The sequence below is a fragment of the Tachysurus fulvidraco genome, chromosome 8 (genome assembly GCF_022655615.1).
Source record: "Tachysurus fulvidraco isolate hzauxx_2018 chromosome 8, HZAU_PFXX_2.0, whole genome shotgun sequence".
Taxonomy (NCBI): Eukaryota; Metazoa; Chordata; class Actinopteri; order Siluriformes; family Bagridae; genus Tachysurus; species Tachysurus fulvidraco.
Window position 1 is genome coordinate 21,439,376 of NC_062525.1, and position 21,238 is coordinate 21,460,613.

The following is a 21,238-nucleotide window of genomic DNA, read 5'->3' on the forward strand; positions in this document are numbered from 1 at the left end:
ATTTTGTACTGTGCCCTACTGTGGAAGCAAGCAGTAAAATAACACCAAATGTTAATACAGAACCACTTTATTTCTTTCTTAAAGCTTCTTTGCACAAACCAGAGAGAAAGGGAGCAGCATGAAAAAAAGGAAAAGTGAGATAGAGAGAGGATGAACATGCACATGGCAAAAACAAACAAAAACAACCATTGTGCCTTCAATCTTCCCTGTTTTTTTAAGACTTGTTGGGACTCTTGAATTGTAATTAAGCATTTGAACATGAAACCCCTTTTTTCTACTCACCCAAATTCAAACAAACAAACCTCACTGATGCACCACAGCTTCATCAACACAGAAGCAACTCACTCAAGTAAATGAGCTCATTGTGTATCTAAATGTCAACAGAAGAGTTAGCTAGACAAATGATATTACTATTTATCTAAATGAATCTAAATGCAAAACAAAATATAACAAACCGATCCAACTGAGCCTGAAATAGTCTAAAAAAGCTAAGCTAATATTACATGAATCAGAGCTAAAATAAAATAATATGCATCATAAGCATCTAGCTAACCCAGTGGTAATAATCCAGAATTGTTAGCTGTAGCTAAATTTACGAATCACCGTGGACAGGATTTGGTCTAGATATGTAGAAATACCTAAATTAACTGAGGAAAAGCTTCCACTGCTCAGTCATCTGAATTGATTAAAAACATTACAGCTAAACAAAAATGTGACTACAATCTCTAGAATGTTCTGGAAAAGCTACAAATTCCATGAATTTGGTTAGCTCAATAGCCTTTACAGACTTAGCTAGAAAAACTAGCCAGACCATTCTTTATTAATATGAGCTAATTTGAAGCTAGATAAACTAGCTGCTAGCTGGAACAACACTTCCCTTTAACTGTTCAACAATAACTATCACTATTGTGAGTAGAAAAAAAGGGTTGTAGATGTACAGTGGGCAATATCTAATTATTTGTGATCTGTTAGGGAAAATTGTGTTACCAAGTGCAAGTAAAATAATCGTATCAGGCCTTTAATTAAAACATTGATTATTTTAACCTTCATTTTATCTGTAAGCCATGAATTGTATTATGATGGTTGTCAAACAAGGAGAAAAACGTTACATCTAAATTGGCACGCTGACGACATTCGATCCTACAGTATATCAGTGTGTGCATGATGTAGGGCCATAGTATCAAGGATTCTAATTAATCCGAATGATGTATCTGATGATTTTTTTTCCTACGGAGCTAGGAGGCTAGCTGCATTACCTAGATTCAGAATAAATCAAGCTCTGATATATATGAGGTGTGTAGCAATACAGAATCAAGCCTGGCTCAATTTGTTCATCTAGTAAACCTTCAGATATTCCCCAGACAAATCTTGAAAAGCTATGCACACCCTAACATAATTACTGGATGTCAATCTCAATCCTCACCATGACGCTCGAACTAGAATGTTATTTATGGAGGACGCCATTTTGTAAGTGCACGTCGCCCTCAAGGCCCTGCCTCCAGAGAACATGGATTAATTCGGTCATTTAACCTGGTTGTTCATTAAACAAAAATCACAATACAGAGCCTAACGGTGTCATGTTAAGCAAGCACATAAAGATTTACATGTGGATTTAAGCTTTAGAAAAGTTGGGGGAAATAAATTTTTGGGTGAGAAACACTTGCATCAGGTTAACACGTCTTGGTTTAACACGTTGTATAATGAAACAGAAAATCGTTATGTGTGGAGATCATGTTTTATGGAATAAAAACCTGTTCAAATCTTCGCAGTGTTTCAGGGTTCTCATGGTGACTTATGAACACACTCCGAGCTCCAAAATATCTAAGGCTATATTTACCCGCCAGCTGAACATGCTTGCTCTCTCTACACACACACACACACACACACACACACACAAAGTGCACAAGTGGCAATTTAAAACAAAGACACGCTGACATCGGTGTTAATTCTCCAGCGAGCAAATAAGCACTCACATCGTTCAATGGAACCACAGTTTCAGTGAAGACGGGAGACACAATTGTGCACTGGACAAGACGGGATAAGGCATAGGTAGAAAACACACACATTAAAATTCTTCCGCTTTTTTCCTCTAAAGGCATTCCAGGTGAAGAAACGTGCTTCAAATTACTTAATGAAGAGCAAAAAATGAAAACATAAGAAATAAAAAATAAACAATAATAATCGAGGCAAACACGGCAGCAGTGAAATGGGAAAAAAGGCAAAAGCAAACATTACAGCTGCTTCAGCATATCACTTGTGAGTTATGTCATGACGTTATAGGATTTTTCCTTCAATACACCTAGATATTGCGCTCATACTGATCAGTGTGTAATTGTGCAACGTGTAAATAAACTCACGGAACAATCATGGGCCTTCGCACACCCTTAATCAAAAGTCGTATGCTTTGTTCAAATACTCAAATGCAAAATGGTTCTCTCGTGTCTTCATGTAATTCAACAATTTTGCATTCACATTCCTTTTGAAAATTGTTTCAACTTGTGCTAGGAAAATCAAACAAAAAAATTGCAACAAACTCGGATGAAACTCACCTATAAAATATACCACAAAACTACGTTGATTCTGGTTTTTAGACTCATTGGTACTCCCCTTGCTAATGGCCCACAAGATATTATACCACGAGGCTTCCAGTAAGCTTATACTTCACGATAAATTCTAGAACTTAGCAGCATCCATGCTAAGGCCTCTCTGATTAAAATGCAATTATCTGTGATTTTTTTTATCTGTCTGGATATGTAAAAGCTACACCATGTCACTGCACTAGTTTCTCATCAAAAATGCATCTTTAGCTATCAAAGTCATACTAGCATCCAAAATAAATATCAAAACCATACGCTCTCAGACCTGCCAATCCCGAAGAGGACTAATGTCTTACTGGCACTCATGGTAGTGGCATGATCAACACGCAAGACATTTTTGAAAATTCTTTCACGAATAATGCAAAACTTCTAAATGACGTCAGTTAATACAGTAAAATTCAAACCATCTATGCAATTGTCAGTCAACCCAGATGTAAAGGTTGGCAGGCCATGAGATACGAAACATTATACATCAAATTGCACCATAGTTCAGGTAAGCGTTGCGTTGTAGTTCTGTCATACTATTAATAGTGAACTAGTATATGGTTTTGGATGCAGGTGAACACTGGCATGGATTTCATAATCCTATCCCTCTGCAGCTGGATGATGGCATGCAGGTGCAAGTATTGCTTTAACGCTAATCTTAATGTTAAAAATATTAGCAAACGTGAATTTCCTTCATCTTCTCACTTTTGCTTGATATGGTAAATGTCAACACGAGTTATGCTATTGGAAAATTGACAGCCACAGCACACTCCTGACCTCTCTGCTTTACACCATTTTTAAGATTTCTCTAGGAATAATTATGGGTCACATTTAAACAAACCATGTCCATAAAGTTTGGCAAAACAGCCAAATCTCAAAGTTCTTCCACTCAAGGCAAAGCTCAGTAAAGGCAAAAACATGGTGAGGAAAAAAATCAAGCACGCATAAACAAAGCAACCAAAAGGAACTCTCTTCACAGCTGTCCATAGTGGAGTGCTTAAAAAAAAAAGTGTAAACTCAATTCGTAAACACGAAATTCACAGACTGGTCCTGACTGGAGGGATGGGAGAGAAGTGGGTAGGGCTCTGAAACAGGATCCTCCTATTCCAGCTTGACTCCGGCCTTCTCTGTGTTGAGGAGGTGGAGGCTGTCATCTATGAGGAAACTGAAATAATGGAAAAATTTAACGTTTCATTCTGTTTCATCTCTTTTTGGAATTTAACTAGCTGTTACTATAGAAACATTACCTGGCCAGTCAGATAGTGCCTTCAGAAAGTGTCAAAATTAATGTATACTGTATGTGCATTTAGTTAAAATGAGCCTAAATTTAGTGACCGTGAGAAAGGAGAAAGAAGTTGTGTTGACATGTGTACCTGTAGAAAAGGAAGTGGACAGGAACAGTGCCCAGGTGCCAGGCCGCATGAGCATCCAGCACCCAGAAAACCGGCGGGAAGTCGAGTAGCTCGAACAGCGCCAGGCCATGCAGTAGCACCACCACTACGCCGCACTTCCACCAGTACAGCAACGTCCTCCGATTCTGCCAGCACCAACCGAGCCACCAAAGTAGGTTTATCATGCCTGAATCCCAGACATAAAATATACAGAAAACACAAGAAAAATAATTAACAAGCAATTTTCTTTGACTTAAAAAGAGCAGTATTTTAAGTTTTGACAACAAAATCATTATATAAACCTGCTGAAATCCATGTTATGATACCAAATGATGCAATTCAATGGCAACATTGTACACTTTTACTGACGTAATTAGCTTCTACCTGCTAGGTTAGCTTCCATTCACCAAGTTAGCTTTTACTTACTACTGTATGTTAGCTTTTATTCTCCAGTTTTGCTTGCTAATTTGTTCCCACAGAAAGAAAATGTTCAAATAGAAGCACAGCTGTTATAAAAGACTTGTCATGCATAGGATGGATACAGTCTAATTCGCTCTGTATGTAATGTAATTAAATGCAAATAACTATGCATATTTGTCACAGGAGGATAAACACCACACATGTGCATGGTTTCTAATAACAGATAAACACAGTCTTTACTGACCTATGGTTGCATTGGCGGCCATGTTGTAACCATAGTCAAAGCTAACAAATGTGAGATAGGAGACATGGGAGGTGAAGGCCAGGATAAGAAAAACTCCAACGATGCTGGACACGCCAGGCCGCCGCAAACCCAGCGTCCTAAACACCACATGCCATAATTTAGTTGATGAAACAGTACTGTCTAAATCGCCAAAGCTAACATAACTGTAGAAAAATAAAACGCGGCAGAACTAGCTCTCAAAATGAATTGTATAATTAATGGATAATTGGATAATAATTTGATTAAATAGCATAACATGACAGGCTACATATGTAACACATATGTAGTCAGTTAACTAGCTAGACGCCTTAGCTGTTAGTCAGTTCAACTAGTAAAATTGTAATACAACTGGACAGACCTAGCATGCTAGCACCTAATGCTGCTTAAAACATCTGCTAAGAGACAAGGACAGGTAAAGATGTTTTGGTAAATAGATCGTTTCATAAATATTGACCTGACACAGCACAGGTATATGGAGTAGAGAATCACCGCTGATGCACAAAAATAGTCCATCTTCTGTAATAACAAAAAAAAAAAAAAGACAGCAGTTATAGATTTTGTTTTGCATCACATAAAAATATCGTCTCTTACGTTAAATAAATTAAATTTGATAAACCAGTGGCCAAATTTCATAAGTAACACTTCACTTTCAGATTTATTTTGCATCCTTTCCATTTAGCACAACTAAGCTATCCAACCGCTTGCTAACATTAGCTAGCTACTGGTTACTTCAGCTACCTAAGCAGGTAAGATTGAATGGAAAATATTTTTATTGTGTAGTGAAAACCAGTAGCCAGTGTTTGCTAGTTTAACATTTTAAATTGTCAGTTCATTTAACACAACATCCACAAGAGATTTTGTTCAGTTCCTGCACAAATCATTAACAGTTAGAGGATTAAATTTTAGTTTTACTGACTCTAAAGCTTCACAGCAACAAAATAGGTGATATATCATGTATTAGTGGGCAGATACCTTTTGATTATGGATACAACTGGGAAAGCAGCTGAAATCTAAAATATTTACCTGTTTGTAGGACTTTTTTTTTGTACACCTATGTAATTTACCTCAGCATCACTATAAAATTTCAATCTGGCATGCCTTGCTGTACCTCAGTTAGATAAGTGTCTTTGGTGTGAAATACTGTAGACCAGAACCAGGCATTCAGTGACACCTGCAGGAAAAGGAGGAATATTCCTAGCATTAAAACAGTGTGCTGGCAGATTACAGCAACAGGAAGTGAAGTGGCAGCTGGTGAAATTGAGAGGGTGGGGCACTTTCAGACTTTAAGACATAAAGCGATGTGCTCCTGTTGCCTATTAATTGTGATAAAAGTAATCTACATCCAATTAGCCATAAAATCCTATTCAGAACATTATGGCAAGTAGATAAAATGTAATGTAAAATGTGTTCCTATGAGTTACATACTATGTATTGCAACCTTATGTATTGTTAACATCTCACACACACAAACACAGAAAGATTTCTCACCAGTGAGAAGGCGGTGATGGTGTGGTACATGGGGCACTGGCGTGGGACAGCGTTGCGGTAGCGCAGTAGCATCAGTAAACATGCCAGACCATTGAGGAGCGATGCCAGAGCTGATGCTGGCTCTTCGAAACACAGGAAACGGACAAACGGCCACTGGACACACACATCCACATTCACTCATATGTCTAATTAAATATTTTAAATTAAAATTTAAGTTATCTATTTTCTCAAACTTAAAAAAAAATAGTCTACTAAATGATGAGTCACATTTCAGTTGTGCATCTTTATTATTCCATATTATTCCACATTCCTGTGCTGATTAGGGTCACTTGAAACTTGTTCTGTAGCATCACTGTTCTCTCTTGAATAATAAACTGAAGCACCAACACGTTTTACTTCAACAACATCCACATTCTATAAATATGCAAATTACAAACCCTGCGCCCAAAGCCCAAGGAGTGTTCTGTATTTGCATGCTATAACATGAATATTATATATTACATATATAAGAACGGGTTCTTGAGCTTTATTTTGCTTGGTTTTTTTGTTGTTGTTGTTGTTTTTTTAACTTTTATTTTACTTTTAATACTATTTAAAGTACAAAAAAAGAAAATGTGCATTTGTTTATATGGTAAAGCTTTATTTCATTTTGTAGAGTCTCCAGTATCAACACTTTTTAACAGTCAGAGGTAAAGGTGTAACTAAGTTTTCCACCATCTGCAGGACAGAGGAGTGTGGTTTGTGGTTTCTTGCATAACAAGGCAGTAAAATGATTTCCAATACTGTTTTGATACCAACCTTTCCATGGAATTGAGGCACTCTATAGCCCTCAGCCTGATAAAGTCCAACTGTGGTCCACATGCACTGATAGTGACAATCATCCCGACACGTCCAACCTGGAGTTTGATACATACCAGACAAAGCAATCAAGAGTGTAGAACTTTCACAAACCATTGTTACTTTAACATTATGTAGAATATATACAAAGAAAAAAGTGAAAGAAATGAAAGAAGAAAATGCATGTAGTGAATAATAAATCAAATTTCAGTGTGTCATTTGTATTTTAGCATCTTCCACAATTGGGCATTAACTCCTGTCACCATTAATTCCTGTAGAACATCACTTTTCTCTACTGAGACTCCAACATGTTGACCTTCATCAACATCTACATTCTGTAAATATGTAAATAACAAACCAGAGTGTTCAGTATTTACATACTGTGAAATGACTGCCGCTCGTATTTTGTGACTTCTGTACACTTCTCTGATCATGTTATTTACATTAGTAATTTATTCAAACAACTTTCTCATTTACACCTTCTGTATGCAAGCATTGTGCTTTTCTGCTTGGCTTTGTTTCTCTGTACTGAGTCTATTGTGCCCCCCCCAGTAGACATATTCCATAGTGCACAGTGTTCATGAAATCAATTTAAAAGTCATCATTTTTTGCTTTGTCCCTTGCTATGCTGTTGTGTGCACATTAATTGTGTCTAAAGAAAATGTCATATGCCAACTGATAAATTTATATCGTAATATTGGCTATTACATTAATATTACCTGAACAGAGCTGAAATTGTGTAAAGCTGCATCCCTGCGTTGGCTTTTACCAACTAAAGCAACAACTGTTAGTTTTGGCTACTCAGCACTACAGGTATACAGCAGGTCCAGGACAAATAAAGGCCACACTCATTGACCCAGGAGTGCACTGAATGGTACAGTGCTTCTGTACCTGTTGTTTATAATCTATGGGATTGGTTGATTTCCCAACATAAAAAAAAATCCCACCATTTCAGTACAACATGACATATAAATATAAATAAATAAATAAATAAATTTATTATATATATAAATAAATATTTATAATTATTCTCTAAACATTTCTTAAGGCTTGCACCTCAGGCCTTACACACAAATGTGAAACCATCTTTTAAACTTCATGTTCTAGCTCTTTTGAGACATTTTATGTAAAACAGTTTTCCAAGCACCTTTATTGTCCTTCAGGAAAATCCAGAAATTCAACATTACATCACTTTGTGCTATTGTTCCTCCCCTCAGCTTACTTATACTAAATAAAGGCTGTGTGATCACTTTGTTCTTAACAAATCCTCACTTTTCATAGTTGTTTAAAACAGTTCTTTATTCTGTGAAATGTGTGCTTCTGGAGAACAGGAAGCTTTACAAACCTATAACAACTGACAATGCTTAAACCATACAGGTGGTGGTGTGGGAAAATTAAACAGCTTTAAAAAACAACTTTAGCTAAAATCGACTGATGTATGTTCTTAGTGAACTGTGTGTGTTTTCCAGTAAACATTTCATATCTACCTTTAAAAAAGTTAATTGATTTTTTTTTAATGATTGTGTTTTGTAATAACGTGCCAAGAACAAGGAGGTGTCACGAATTTCTTTGCAATTATCAATTTTGCGAGCACTTATTGTTGATTTTTTTTTCTTTTTCTTATAACTCAACATATTTATGGATGCATAAGGAATTGAATTCTCAGAGCTGTGTGAATGAAATGAAATCCACCAGGTCAGCACCATTTGAAAGAAAGAAAAAAAAAAGATAGCTATGTTTTCCTGGCTGAACATGTTATAGCAGATAAAACCACATAACTTCCTGAATTTATGACTGACAGAGTAACTGATATTTTTACCAACAAAACAAAATACCTACACAGAAGAGACTCAGTTTCTCCAAAGAAACCCATGAAGGTTTGGTGAGGATTCAGAGGAATAATTTGTTAAAATAACACAATTCTTGACATTTTTTTTAGCATTTTCATTGTCTTTCTGCCTTAACATTTCTACGTAAAGGACTTAACTAACTAGCTAAATTGTGACCTTAGTCAGAAGCTAATTGTTTTGTTATAGATAAAGTTTTTATGTTAACATGACGTGAAACATTAGTCAGTTAAGTTACATGGACTCCTGATTCTGTGTTAGGGCTGTTCATGGATGCAGAGCAATTTTGGGAGGAACTTTTCAGACACTAAATATCATTAAACCGTCCCTGGGTTAGTTTTGATAAGTCTTTATTCCGTCCTTTCTTTAAGAATAAGATTGGCTAAGAGCTCTGTTCGCTGTTTAATTAGCGAATGGGATTGGTTACGACCACGGGCTACTGACCAATCAAATACCAGAAGACGGGACCTCGGTTTTTTAGCAGAATTTGGGTATGAACACAAAAACAAATCCAGTATGACGATCAGAGAGAGAGATGGAGAGAGAAAAAAGCAGAAACTTCCGACCTAACATGCTTTTTGGTTGTCATCGGTGCAGTGCGGTGTGGTTTAGTGTAGCAGACTGATTTCAACTTAGCAGTCAGCCGGAAACTTACCAGTGAGCGCCATGTAAGGCGGCTGTGCAGACTGGAAGCCACGCAGCTTGGCGCCGGTGCAGTTGGTGCGCGCGCACTGCTTCACGCAGTCCAGGTATACAGGCTCTTTATCGCCCTGAGAGCCGTGCACGCGACCCGGTGTGCACAGGAGCAGCGCGGTGATCAGCGCGAGTCTCAGTGGCGTGCAGTAAGCCATTATGGTGTCCACACGGCGTGTATATGTATTAAAAAAGAACAACACTGCATGCACCAAGAGAGCGATCCGTCCCTGTCACGTCATGGGAGCTGAGATGAAGTAGTTAAGGCGACATGACAGCTCGCTTTGTTATAAACACCTGGGCGTTTTATTTACGCGTGCACACGCGCAGGTGAATCTGCTGGAAAGTATGAAGTATGCGGAAAAGCTTGCTACAGACAGCACTGACAGAAACCCGGAAGTAAATCTCCCCCGCCCCTCTCTCTCTCTCTCTCTCTCTCTCTCTCTCTCTCTCTCTCTCTCTGTGTGTGTGTGTGTGTGTCTTTCTTTCTTTCTTTCTTTACATCAGTACATTTCCATCACACTCACCCGAAAACAAATATTCCCTGTCCTCTAATTTCCCTAATCTGTTATTCCCTAAACTTCACACGCTTGTTCGGTTTTAAACAAAACCTCAGCTCGTGCAATGTTTAGGCAAATGTATCTTCACGGCTGAATTGAAACCGTGATGTTTAAACCGTAAGGTTGCTTTCTAGCCTCATTCTTTTCTCTATACTATCCTGAATTTTATAAGGGAGAAAAAAAACTGCAGCAACAATAGTGTAGACTGTTATACTTCTATAAATATTAAAACAATATTTTTTCCCTTCCAGAAAAATAAAGAAAATACATTGGAGTCAGGTTCTAATTGCCTCAGCAAGACAAAAAAAGACTTTGTAAAAATATTATTTTTTGATACTGAAGGTAAAATTAATATCTAAAATAAAGACCTGAAATTGTATTGAACTTTATGTGACTAAAAAAAGTGTGTATTTTTCTGTGATTCGAATGCAATTGCAATGTGAAATATTAAACATTAATTTATACGAGACACCTGCACTAATAATCAATGTCTACAGTACATCCGTCCTGCGTCTTCATGAAGCAGCATATTTCAGTTTCCAAGTTGAATAGATCTGCCATGTTTTCTTTATTCTTTTTCCAAACCACTTAAAATTCTTCACAAACACAAAATGAGAGTTGCCATTTAAATGCATAAAGAAAGAAGTACAGCTTCTATATTTTCAACAAGTTAAGGATTTTGTATACTGAGAGAAAATGAGAAATGTTGTTCCTCTCAGGTAAACAGCTTTTTGTAAAGGATTTGTAACATGGCGATGTTAATCTGTGATCTATAACATTTCTTAGCTTTACATTTACATTCAGCTTCATTTATTGAAAACATCAGAACTAAACACTTCCTACATTATTCAGTAAAATCAAGATTGTTTTTACATTGAGTAGCATTTCAAAGCTATGAAATAAGGTGCCCCTCAGGACAACCTATTTTATTCAGTATTTTTATATAGTCAATGCTAGTTGGGTAACAATTTAACAGTATAACAATTTAATGTAATATTATAAACATAAATGCAAAGCTAAACAGTATGTTCAAACTACCTACTTATATTTAAACCTATATACAGGTAGTAAATGTTTTTTTTTTTTTAGAAAAATACTTTTAACTTCATAAATAGAATTATCTGTATTTCATTTTCAGAGAAATAAAGAAAGGACATGAATGGAGGTGGATCGATTTGTATTTTACTGTAAAACTGAATTTGATTTTCAAATTCAAAACAAAAAAAATACTTCAGCATATTTACAACAGCAGTGTTGATGGAAGTACCCAAGAAATGCTTGTTCCTCTGCTCTTTATTGTAGGTTGTGATAATAAACAATCGTGCACCAAAGAAAATCCAGAAGAACATTGGGAGATGGCATGGTTTCACGACACGGCATTAATGTTTATTTAAAATGATCCCACCACCTCCAAAAGCCATCCTGACTTCCAGTTCAGGATCTCAGCAATGGAGTTAAAGTCTTTTATTATCAGCCGTGTGTGTGAGAGGAGCCTTCATTGAATGAGGGAACCTGAGCATGCCAGAGAAGATGGAACCAATGAATGCACCATATGTAAGGGGATATGAGAGGATTGAGGTAAGAGGTAGATAAATAGTAGATGAAAAGGAGGTTACTCCTCCTTCTCCTCTCCGTGTGTGATGACGTAGCAGATGTTCTTGTAGTCAACATTGCCAGCCACATCTGGAGGGAAGGCGGCCCACAGGTTTTTCATCTAAAAAAAAAAGCATCAAAGAGACTTAGTGAATTGACGAATTTTCAATAACTACGAACATAAATGCTAATGCTATTTACAGAACACACACCTCCTCTGCGCTGAACCTGTCGCACTGGGTGGTCAGAAGCTCCTCAAGGCTGGAAAAGTTCAGTTCATAAGTGTTAAGGCAGTCATCCAAAATTTCTCTGTCAAAAAATCTAAAAATATACTAAGCTATATGAGACGTGCAATACGTACAATTCCTTCTTGATTGAGCCAGTACCCTCGGGATCCAGGACCTTGAAAGCGCTAACAATGACGTCCTCTGGATCAGCACCTTAAAGATTATGAGATTATGGATTTGTTGTAATCAGTGAGGTTTGAGGCTGACAAACTACAAACAAAAAGGTAAATAATGTTGTCTTTTTACAACATTGTATACAATGTTGTTAAGTGTCAAGTGTTAAATGATAAATTTCATAATCATTTCATGTTTTACTCTGTACACAGTTAAATACAAAACTGTATCAATTGAAGTAGCTAATGTTAGCTAAGCAAGCTAGTGTTCAAGTTAGTAAGAGTTTTGTGTAGCACAAAAGCCCTAGAAAAAAAGTGGTTCTTCAAGGGTTCCTGTCTGTGTTGTATGTTTTTACATGGAGTTTTTAAAAGTTCCCCTATTGTATTGTTACAAGAGTGTCTTTCAAATATCAGAACTTTTCTAATTAGCAACCTACCCTTTAGCTTTTCGCCAAACATGGTGAGGAAGACAGTGAAGTTGATTGGACCGCTGGCCTCCTTGATCATGGCCTCCAGTTCCTCATTTTTCACATTCAGCTGACCCATGGAGGCCAGCACGTCCCTCAGATCGTCTTTGCTGATGATGCCATCCCTGTTCTGGTCAATGATGGTGAAGGCCTGTGAATGGAATTCATTCCAGCGATGAATTTTTAGAAGAGTTATTAATTCATTTTCAGAAAAGTTAGCAATGTGTAAATTTGTTATTTTGTATGTTAGTGTTTGTGCTCGATCCCTAATTGTCAGAAAGAGTTTTTCCTTGATAGGACTTTATTACAGCATGTCCATAACCTTAGCTATTTCTGTGAACCCTCTGGAAGAAAAGTTCTTCAGAAGTTTTGACACCATGTAAAGCTCTTTATTTAGTATATACAGTACAAGAATTCAGGATTTTAAGTCTTCTTAGCAATTCTAGCTATGTACCACTAAAAAACACCAAACTGCTCAGTTTAACAGCAGTCTGGGAGAAAAAAAGGATGTCCATCAAGCTAATTGGATTGTTTATGGACTATGGATTGTTTATAACTAATGTTTGTTTATCAGTGTGAAATCTGGAAACTTTAGCTTGCTCTTAGGACAACAGCCATTTGGAAAACTCCTTGATGTTACGTTAAACTGTCCAAATAAATAAGAACTGTGCTTTCTCTTTTGGTGCCAAGGACCTTGTGAAATCTGAGAAGGCAACTTTTAAACAGCAGCTGCTAGCTGATTGCCTTTTCAAGGTGATAAAATGGTCTTGGAATTCATGGCATGAGTTTGGCGACAGTTAAGGGATTGATTACACTTTCTCCACCACCCCTGCAACCACAACCACGCCTCCCAAAAACTAATCAATGCCTTCCTCATTCTCATGCTCCCTTTCCAATTTCAGCTAACAAACATTCACTAAAATTAAAGTCACATAAACAAATTCCACTATAAATAAATGGTTTCTTGCCGAAGTTACAAATAGTCCTGAAAACTGTGATTGCTAAGTATGTTGATTGGTTTCAGTACAAAAAATATCCTCCACAATAATGAAAGTTCTTGGATATATATTGCTAGTGCTATATAGCATCTGTTGAGCAACACATTCCAGTGGGTCATGATGGCTAGCATCAGCTGTTTCAGTATTTATCACATTCCATGCATAAACAGAATAGTGCAGAAGGAATAAGTTTGGTGTAAACTACCTCAAGGTGGTTTTATTTTTACCTCTGGCATTTCAGGAACCTCCTCAAACACCAAACCTAAAGTGGATACCCCAGTTTTGCTGAGCCAGCAGAGCTGAATTTCAACCCCTATGTATAGCATAGCTTTCAGTATATCTCTACTCTATATGACTATTTTCTCTTGTTAACAGTTTATTAAGTGAATACTTAACCAGTGTTTTGTTTTTAATCTAAATCTGGAGCATATTGTTGATTAACACCGAAATCATGTTGTACTGAGAAAAGAAATAAAAATGGCTTACTCCAGACTCACTTACAATAATTTTATAGAATGCGTTTATAAATTCTTCTGTCATTTTTTTTTCTTTTAATAGAAATTAATCTCTAAATCATTATTATTCATTTTTCCTGAGGTTTGAACTTGTGGTTATGATTCGCCTAGCTCTAATGGCTCTGAAAATTTTGGCAGGAAAGCGTAAAGTAATTAACAACTTTTATAGTAATTAACTGCTTTTTACTGTATTGTACCAGTGTTGAATAAAAGTCCACAAAAACAAGACTTTCCCTCATGTTTCTCATCTGAACTCTCCCATTGTCTCCCACTGTTCTGTTGAAGCAGCTGCAGTGTTACATTTGCATTTATTTTCTTGGAATTTTGAATAATCCCGTTCTTTTCTTTGGAGCATACATTTAAGTGTAGGGTATGGGCTAGTTGAGAGCTCTAAATATATCTTAATTTGTGTTCAGGTAAATATTCCAGAATAAGTACACATACATGTGGATGAATCTGTGAGAATGGTGTGGAAGTTTATTGAGCTGTAAGTCTTACCTCCTTGTACTCCTGGATCTGGCTCTGCTCAAACATGGAGAACACATTGGAGCTGCCACCCTCTCCCTGCTGCCTCCTCTTGGCCTTTTTGGGTGCCTAGAGATTTTTAAACATGAAAATTCATGAAAACATACCAAGCCTTTTAGATTTTGTATGAATAGCTGCCAATTAATTCTTGCCAAATATTTTTTTTAAATACTTTTCTAGGTATGTTTTACTAGTGTATAAAATGGAAGTGAATATCTTAGACAGTTTGGCTTCTGAAAGCATATCAGTCTACTTCCAAGTAGCCTTAACTTGTAAAGCTGTCAGAAAGTGGATTGTATGAATTATTTCTCTTTTTCTTCTCAACATTGAGTCATTTTAGGTCTTCCATCTTACATGCTTGTAAAACCTGAAGATGCAGTAGGAAAACTCACCATCTCTTGAGGTTATGTGGAGGTTTTGGGGTTGGTCAGGAGAAGAGCCAAGAACCTACGTCTGACATGTACATTTTGACACTATGGAGCCTTATATACTAACACAGGTTGCTAACTATAGCCTCACGATCAGGTTTGGCAGCGAAAGAGACAGCAAGGGAAAGTAATAGAAGAAGTATGGCTTCAAGTGTCACCTTTCACTTCTCAGCTAAAATAGACCTGAGACGTCTTGAATTCAACACTGCAAGTTCTGTCCACTGTTTGGTACAGCTTGTGGACATATAAGGAGAGGTGTGTGTTTTTGCAATCAGATTACACTCAATTCATTATGTAGTGACTGTTTTCATTGTGGAAAGCTTAGTCCATACAGACAATACAAAACATAAAGTAAAGCTTGAAAGCTCTGTTGCAAAAAAGATTTAAGGTAGAGACTATTATTTCTATTCTATTGCTTATCTTGGTTTATCTCTTACCTGTGTATACACACCTGCCATCAGCGAACACAGGAAGAATTTATAGATTCTTATAAAAAGAAAAAAGCCTTCAAAAAAAAGTAACCAAATTTCAGCAGTCAAAGTGTAATTTCAGTGCTGACCTTCACTCATCTGAGTATGTAGGAGTCATATGCATGTAGAGCAATTATCAACTTGCATTACCTACCACTTGGAAATCCTCAAACATCAACACTTGTTTTATGAATGGACTGACTATAAATAGGAGCACACATAAACACAGCAATGACACTTTAAAAGTGTTTACTAAAGGAGGACCCCGGTTCATGTTCGATATGTAAACAGGTCCACATTTTATCCAGCCATCAATTGTAGAAAATCTTACAGGGTCAACTGAAACACAGCTTAATGTCATCTATGTCTCAACTTATATATTTACATACTTTTTTTATTTAAGGATCTTGTGTATATTTGTGATTTGAACTAAAATAACCCAGAAATAAAACAGCAACAGAAGGGCACACAATGTTACAAATCCGATCAAAATACTGATTTAAGGTCCTTGACTTAGTAGTACAGCTGTGTCCACTACAGCTACATGCCATGCTTGAGCATGATGTGTAAAAGACAATCCTAAAGACACCCGAGTGGTGCAACAGCACTATGTCATTAGGAAGTCCAGAGAGCAAAAGTGGCTCTTCACTCTGATTGGCCCAGATAAGTTGTTACTCTCTCTGTAAATCAATACAGCAATAACTAAGCATGGGCAGGCATGCAGTAGGCAGTGTTCAGTTAAACTATAATGTATTATGAGCAGTAGTTTGAAAGGATGCAGTTGGCTGGCTTTACATTTTAAAAGGGTTTAGGGTTCTTTGCAGTAATGCTTCCCCTTTTCTGGAAGGCTGTGGTCTAGATTTTAGAGTGTGGCTGTTGAGATTTGTCAATTCACCAGCAAAAGTGATGTTCGTTGAGGAGCTCTGGGTTACAGCTGGTCAACCAGTTCATCCCTAATGTACTCAGTGGGGGTCAAAGCTCTGTTCTGCCAGTCAATCTTAACATACCATGTCTTCATGGATCTCTCTTTGTGCAAAGGGGCACTGTCATACTGGAACAAGTTTGGGCCTCTTTGGACCAAGGAACTGAAATTGTAACGCTACAGCATACATACAATCATGTGCTTCAAACTTTGTGGCAACAGTTTGAGGAAGAAACATAAACAGGTGTGATGGTCAGGTGTTCACAACTTTTGCCCATTGGGTAGCTATTGGGTGGAAATAAATTAAATCTAATTTAAGGGTGTTAATATCTGCTGTTGGAAAAGGCAAATGATAACAGAATATGAATGCAGAATTTAGAATTAGAATTTAAAAACACTTCCTTTCTATTTAGGACACACCTACTTAAATTTTAATTCCAAATACAGCTACAGATACAGGTAGTGGGGTTGCAGTTTAATATTGGTGTGCCATTTGTTGCTCCAGATGCTTTTAATTGTGATATACATTGTGTTGAGTACAGTACTGAGACATACACTTCATTGTTTGATTTAAATCATAGTTAAAGATGACACATTCAGGGTATCTTTTATTTTCTTTTGGAAAATTAGTGTGGTTTGTAAGCTTTTTTGCAGTCAGTTTATGTTCCTGGACACCAACATGGACTCATGTTCATTTTCTCTCCCTAAAAAGCATGCTGACCTTTCTGACCCTGCCATCTGTGCACCTCTTTAACATCAAGTGAACTTTTCTGTTGAGTTGTAATAAAACTGCACCTGTTTACAGTCAGCTCCAGAAGTATTGGCACCTTGTAGAGATATCCCTCAATTATATGGAAAAAACAAATAAACCTCAAAATGAAAATTTAAGGAATTATAATTATTGACACAGATTAAAAAACATCCTCTAGATGTTCTATCATGGGTAATTTCCTGTTACCCTGCGGAATAAATAGGAGATTACACACAATCTGAATTTTACAAAAACCATCACAGCAAGTACATCTGAGCTGTACTGAAACCCTGTGAAGGAGGATACCATGCACACACCAGAGAATATAAAGGACCTTTAAAATGTATATTGAGCCATGACATGAAATGCATCAGGCTTTATTATTTATAAGGGTACCAATACTTTTGGAAGTAGTGTTTTACAATTAAAGCAACACTTTTCAACAGATGTTTACATTTAATGAAAAAAAAAATTCTGATACATTTGCTCAAACTATCACTCACTGCATGTTTTTTTTTTTTATCTTTTTCACAAAGGGTGCCAATAATTATTGATTCAAGAAAGTGGCAGTTAACATTTCATCTATGGAACAGTGTCAACTCTGGAAATACTATTTAAAGAATGCTTAAAAAAACATACATAAAATTACAAAATATTTGTATATAAAATAATAGCATTCAGAGAAAATAAATTCAGAACAGTGTCTATGACTAGATGGAAAAAAAAACAATGATTAATGAATAAAAAAACATTATTGTTCAGCAATTAAATAATTGTAATTAAATACTTCCTTTTTGTTTTTTTAAGGGGTAGAACGGAATGGAATATTGTAAACAATCTAAATCTAAATAAAAAAAAACAGATAAAACAAAATATTTTATTTTAAAAAAATAAATGATTTTAAACAATTTTGAAAAATTTCAAGCAAAAATCAGCTAGGCATTACTGTAACAATAGAGTTGGTTGATAATCAGTACCATGTGTTAAAATAATTACATTATTTTGAATTCAAAAGATCAGATAAGTGTAACAATTTTCAGCATATTTTTATTTATTTTTTTACCCCAAGTCGATCAGATTTCCTTCAGCCCGCATCATCTTTTCCAGTCTCTTCTTCTGCCACTCTGCTATCAGTTGCCTGACCTCCTTTCCGAAGTACTCGTGCAGTTGGCAGAAGTCCTGCATGGGCTCCACCTTCTCCGTAGCACTTGGTTCAGGGCCGAGAGTGTGCCGCTTGGGCCAAAGTTTTGGCGAGCGTTTGACGACTTGCTTGCATCCACTAGACAAGGCTTGTAGCATCTGGTTTTCGCTTGGTGTGTAAAAGACAGAGTTTGAGGCTGAGAGCTTGTGAGTCTTCTGAAAATTGCTCATCATTTCCTTTGCAGACTTGCCGTCCACAGGCTCAATTCCGGCGTTTCTTGCTGCTTCTAGGAGAGGGAAAAGTAAAAGAAAGGTGGTTAAAAAAATCACATTCCAAAGTCTGTGTTTGACAGAAACAAAAATGTCCTTTTACTTTACAGACATGAGTCAGAAGGTCTGATGATGGTCAAGTGGGACGCATTTATTAACAGCTATTTACACACCAACAAATACAATAAGTGGGTTAATGGCAGAAAACAAAAACAAAAAAGACAAAGTGCAGAGATGCCACACGCCTACTCCTTCACACCCTCACCCTCTAACAGCCACAACTGCTATGAGCATGTTACATTTTACACTGTGGTCAGATCTACATTAGCACTAACTTTAACACACACAAAAGCTACATAGAGAAATGCACAGGCGACACTGCTAAAACATTCTAGATTTATATAAGCGGAGCTGCACACTATATTAGATTTCTGTTTGACTTTAATGGAACTATGCACACAATTTATCTACTTTACTCTTACTCCGATTCATGATCTCTCATTACTTGTCTAAAGAAACCATGATTGCAATTTATTTATTTATAGGAAACTTGCAATTTAAATGCACCCATAAATACACCCTTAAAATATATTACAAAATTTGTACCAAATACATGTGCTATAAAAAAAATATGCTGTGGATTGATAAATTTTAAATACATTCCATATTAAATACTTTTTCAAATACTAATTCAATTTTTCTTCAATTTAGTGGTTTGCTTCTTTGTCCTGTTACTAGAGTGCAAATGTAATTAATTCATGGATTCACAACAACTGCATATTAGTAATCATACTATACAGTTTGTAACATATACATATAAATTATGCTTTTAAATGTGCAGTTGAATAAGTTGCACTTGACCAGGTTTTACAGGTTGGTGTGCTGTCTGAACAAGCCATGGATCCTTAGTATGTGCTAATCAACTGAAGTGTAAAGGACGTCGTGTCTCACCGATGTATTGCTGGCGCAGATCTTGCACTAGGAGGTCGAGGTAGCTGTGGTGGGCCGAGTGGAGCGCTTTGACCCAACTCTCTTGACTTGCCTGGTCCTCAGCCGAGAACTTGTAGGTGCGCAGTCCGTCTGTGTCCTCAGTGTCGCCGTAAAATGACACAGAGAAGGCGAATAGCTCTTCAGAGTCACAGAGCTGCACGATACAGCGCTCCAGCACAATCACACCCAGAAGATCGCGCTCACTTTGCCGCTCTCGATAAAACAGCAGGTTCCCCTTGAGGGAGAACCAACGTTTCTGGTAAGACGTGTTCAATTCCCCCTGCAGCAAAACATTTACACATTTATTAATTTTTTTTTTATTACACAATTTTTTTTGTATTACACAAAAATGAATCTTCACTTGCAAGTGCAGTATTACATGTACAGACTGTCTTTTCTCCATGCTGCTATTAGACTTTACAATCAAAGCTGCTCCCAGTGAACCAGTCACCATAATACACACTGGATTAAATGCAATAATAACAATAATAAAGTATTTTAAACAACACATGCATTAAAAATTTTTGAAAAACATGCAATATTACCTGTGTGCAATATGTCTGTTAGCATAACTACTTACTCGTGGTCTCTTTTTTTCTTCTGTGTATTTATACATTGTGCTGTGTATATACTGTATATTGTATTATGTCTTTATTCTTTTATATATTTGTATTTCTTTCTCCTTGCTGCTGTAACTGAGTAATTTCCCCATTGTGGGACAAATACCGGTACATCTTATCTTATAGAAAAAAAACAACCACAAAATATGAATAATCAACAGAATGTTCTGAGACAAAACAGAGATAGTTTCAGAAGAAAAAGTGAGTAATGATCACATGTGATGTGTCATCATAGTTAGAAATCTACAATCTGATGTGACAGAGATGTGTTGTTAAATTGCATACTTTTTTGTAGAGATATCCCTCTTTATCAGGTGCCCCGCTGGACAGGTAATGGTGCAGAATTTTGCCATGGATCTTCATCACGGGGTCACATCAAGGTCACACCACAACATTTGGGCTTGTTTACGTCTGCTAAAGCTCGAGACAACAACAAACAACAAACAACAACAACACACCAAAGCCTTTTCACATGAGTAGTTTCATAACAAACACACGCCTCGAACACAATAACAACAACTAAACACCGCCGTGATTAGTGATCACTACAAGCGCTCGTGGATTTTTACACACATGCGTTTGGACAATTTCTGTTTCTTTTTGTTGTCATTAACCTCCGGGACAGTTTAAAAATAACTGGCGGTGTGTGGAGACTATATTAAGTTTAACTTACCGAGCTGTTCGGACTTCAACGACGATACACTTCTACTTCCGCAAACTGTAACTGTGAGCGCGCGCCCCTGATTGTTTTTGCTGACTAGAAGTATTCACCACGGCGCGCGCGCGCACTCAGGCTTCCATCGTATCAATGTATCGTCTCGATAATCGTCAAATATCGCGATATTTCAGATATCCCGGTGTTCCGATATGACATGTTTTCTATCTTAAGTCTGTTACCTAGTGAACCTTAATGTATTCGTTGATAGATAATAAATAATGTAATTAAAATGTGAATGTAAATGTAAACATCCAGGTGTTTGGGAGTCATGTGTTACAGCTGACCTTAGATGTAGGATAAATTCAACAATCTGACATTTATTGAGAGTGT

At 36.8% G+C, this 21,238-nt stretch overlaps 3 protein-coding genes across 5 annotated transcripts; all 3 read right to left on the reverse strand.

Moving 5' to 3' along the window:
• Positions 1 to 49: 49 nt before the first annotated feature.
• pgap3 (post-GPI attachment to proteins phospholipase 3) lies at positions 50 to 9,938 on the reverse strand. Its single transcript, XM_027159122.2, has 8 exons — positions 9,504 to 9,938; positions 6,963 to 7,060; positions 6,165 to 6,317; positions 5,785 to 5,847; positions 5,131 to 5,192; positions 4,638 to 4,774; positions 3,956 to 4,160; positions 50 to 3,747 (listed from the first exon to the last, which is right to left on the reverse strand). Exons 1-8 carry the CDS (start codon positions 9,697 to 9,699, stop codon positions 3,684 to 3,686), a joined length of 978 nt encoding a protein of 325 aa, XP_027014923.1. The 5' UTR covers positions 9,700 to 9,938; the 3' UTR covers positions 50 to 3,683.
• Positions 9,939 to 11,376: 1,438 nt separating this feature from the next.
• Positions 11,377 to 15,143, reverse strand: mylpfb (myosin light chain, phosphorylatable, fast skeletal muscle b). Its single transcript, XM_027159060.2, has 6 exons — positions 14,992 to 15,143; positions 14,573 to 14,668; positions 12,532 to 12,712; positions 12,056 to 12,134; positions 11,907 to 11,955; positions 11,377 to 11,815 (listed from the first exon to the last, which is right to left on the reverse strand). The coding sequence occupies exons 1-6, from the start codon at positions 14,992 to 14,994 to the stop codon at positions 11,714 to 11,716; spliced, it is 510 nt and encodes a 169-aa protein (XP_027014861.1). The 5' UTR covers positions 14,995 to 15,143; the 3' UTR covers positions 11,377 to 11,713.
• Positions 15,144 to 17,531: 2,388 nt separating this feature from the next.
• LOC113650627 (sesquipedalian-1-like) lies at positions 17,532 to 21,015 on the reverse strand. Of its 3 annotated transcripts, none has more exons than XM_027159057.2 (4): positions 20,864 to 21,015; positions 20,476 to 20,604; positions 19,532 to 19,850; positions 17,532 to 18,597 (listed from the first exon to the last, which is right to left on the reverse strand). In XM_027159057.2, exons 2-4 carry the CDS (start codon positions 20,551 to 20,553, stop codon positions 18,230 to 18,232), a joined length of 765 nt encoding a protein of 254 aa, XP_027014858.1. In that variant the 5' UTR covers positions 20,554 to 20,604; positions 20,864 to 21,015; the 3' UTR covers positions 17,532 to 18,229. The 3 variants fall into 3 exon arrangements, with proteins under 3 accessions (XP_027014858.1, XP_027014859.1, XP_047673266.1); XM_027159058.2 differs by having other exon boundaries at positions 20,476 to 20,610; positions 20,864 to 21,008; XM_047817310.1 differs by lacking the exon at positions 20,864 to 21,015 and having other exon boundaries at positions 20,476 to 20,851.
• Between the last annotated feature and the right edge of the window lie 223 nt (positions 21,016 to 21,238).

Bases quoted from the DNA above. Each gene is read 5' to 3' on its own strand.
- mylpfb (XM_027159060.2), bottom strand. The intron at 12,713-14,572 runs GTAAGACTTACA...TTCCATTCACAG, and splicing joins AGATCCAGGAGTACAAGGAG to GCCTTCACCATCATTGACCA. The intron at 11,956-12,055 runs GTACGTATTGCA...GAACTTTTCCAG, and splicing joins GGCTCAATCAAGAAGGAATT to CCTTGAGGAGCTTCTGACCA.
- LOC113650627 (XM_027159057.2), bottom strand. From the start codon at position 20,553: ATGAAGATCCATGGCAAAATTCTGCACCATTACCTGTCCAGCGGGGCA. The intron at 19,851-20,475 runs GTATGCAATTTA...GTTTTGCTGCAG, and splicing joins AGGGATATCTCTACAAAAAA to GGGGAATTGAACACGTCTTA. The intron at 18,598-19,531 runs GTGAGACACGAC...TCCCTCTCCTAG, and splicing joins TCTGCGCCAGCAATACATCG to AAGCAGCAAGAAACGCCGGA.
- pgap3 (XM_027159122.2), bottom strand. From the start codon at position 9,699: ATGGCTTACTGCACGCCACTGAGACTCGCGCTGATCACCGCGCTGCTC. The intron at 5,848-6,164 runs GTGAGAAATCTT...CTTTTCCTGCAG, and splicing joins CCATCACCGCCTTCTCACTG to GTGTCACTGAATGCCTGGTT. The intron at 4,775-5,130 runs GTCAATATTTAT...TGTGGTGTTTAG, and splicing joins ATATACCTGTGCTGTGTCAG to GACGCTGGGTTTGCGGCGGC.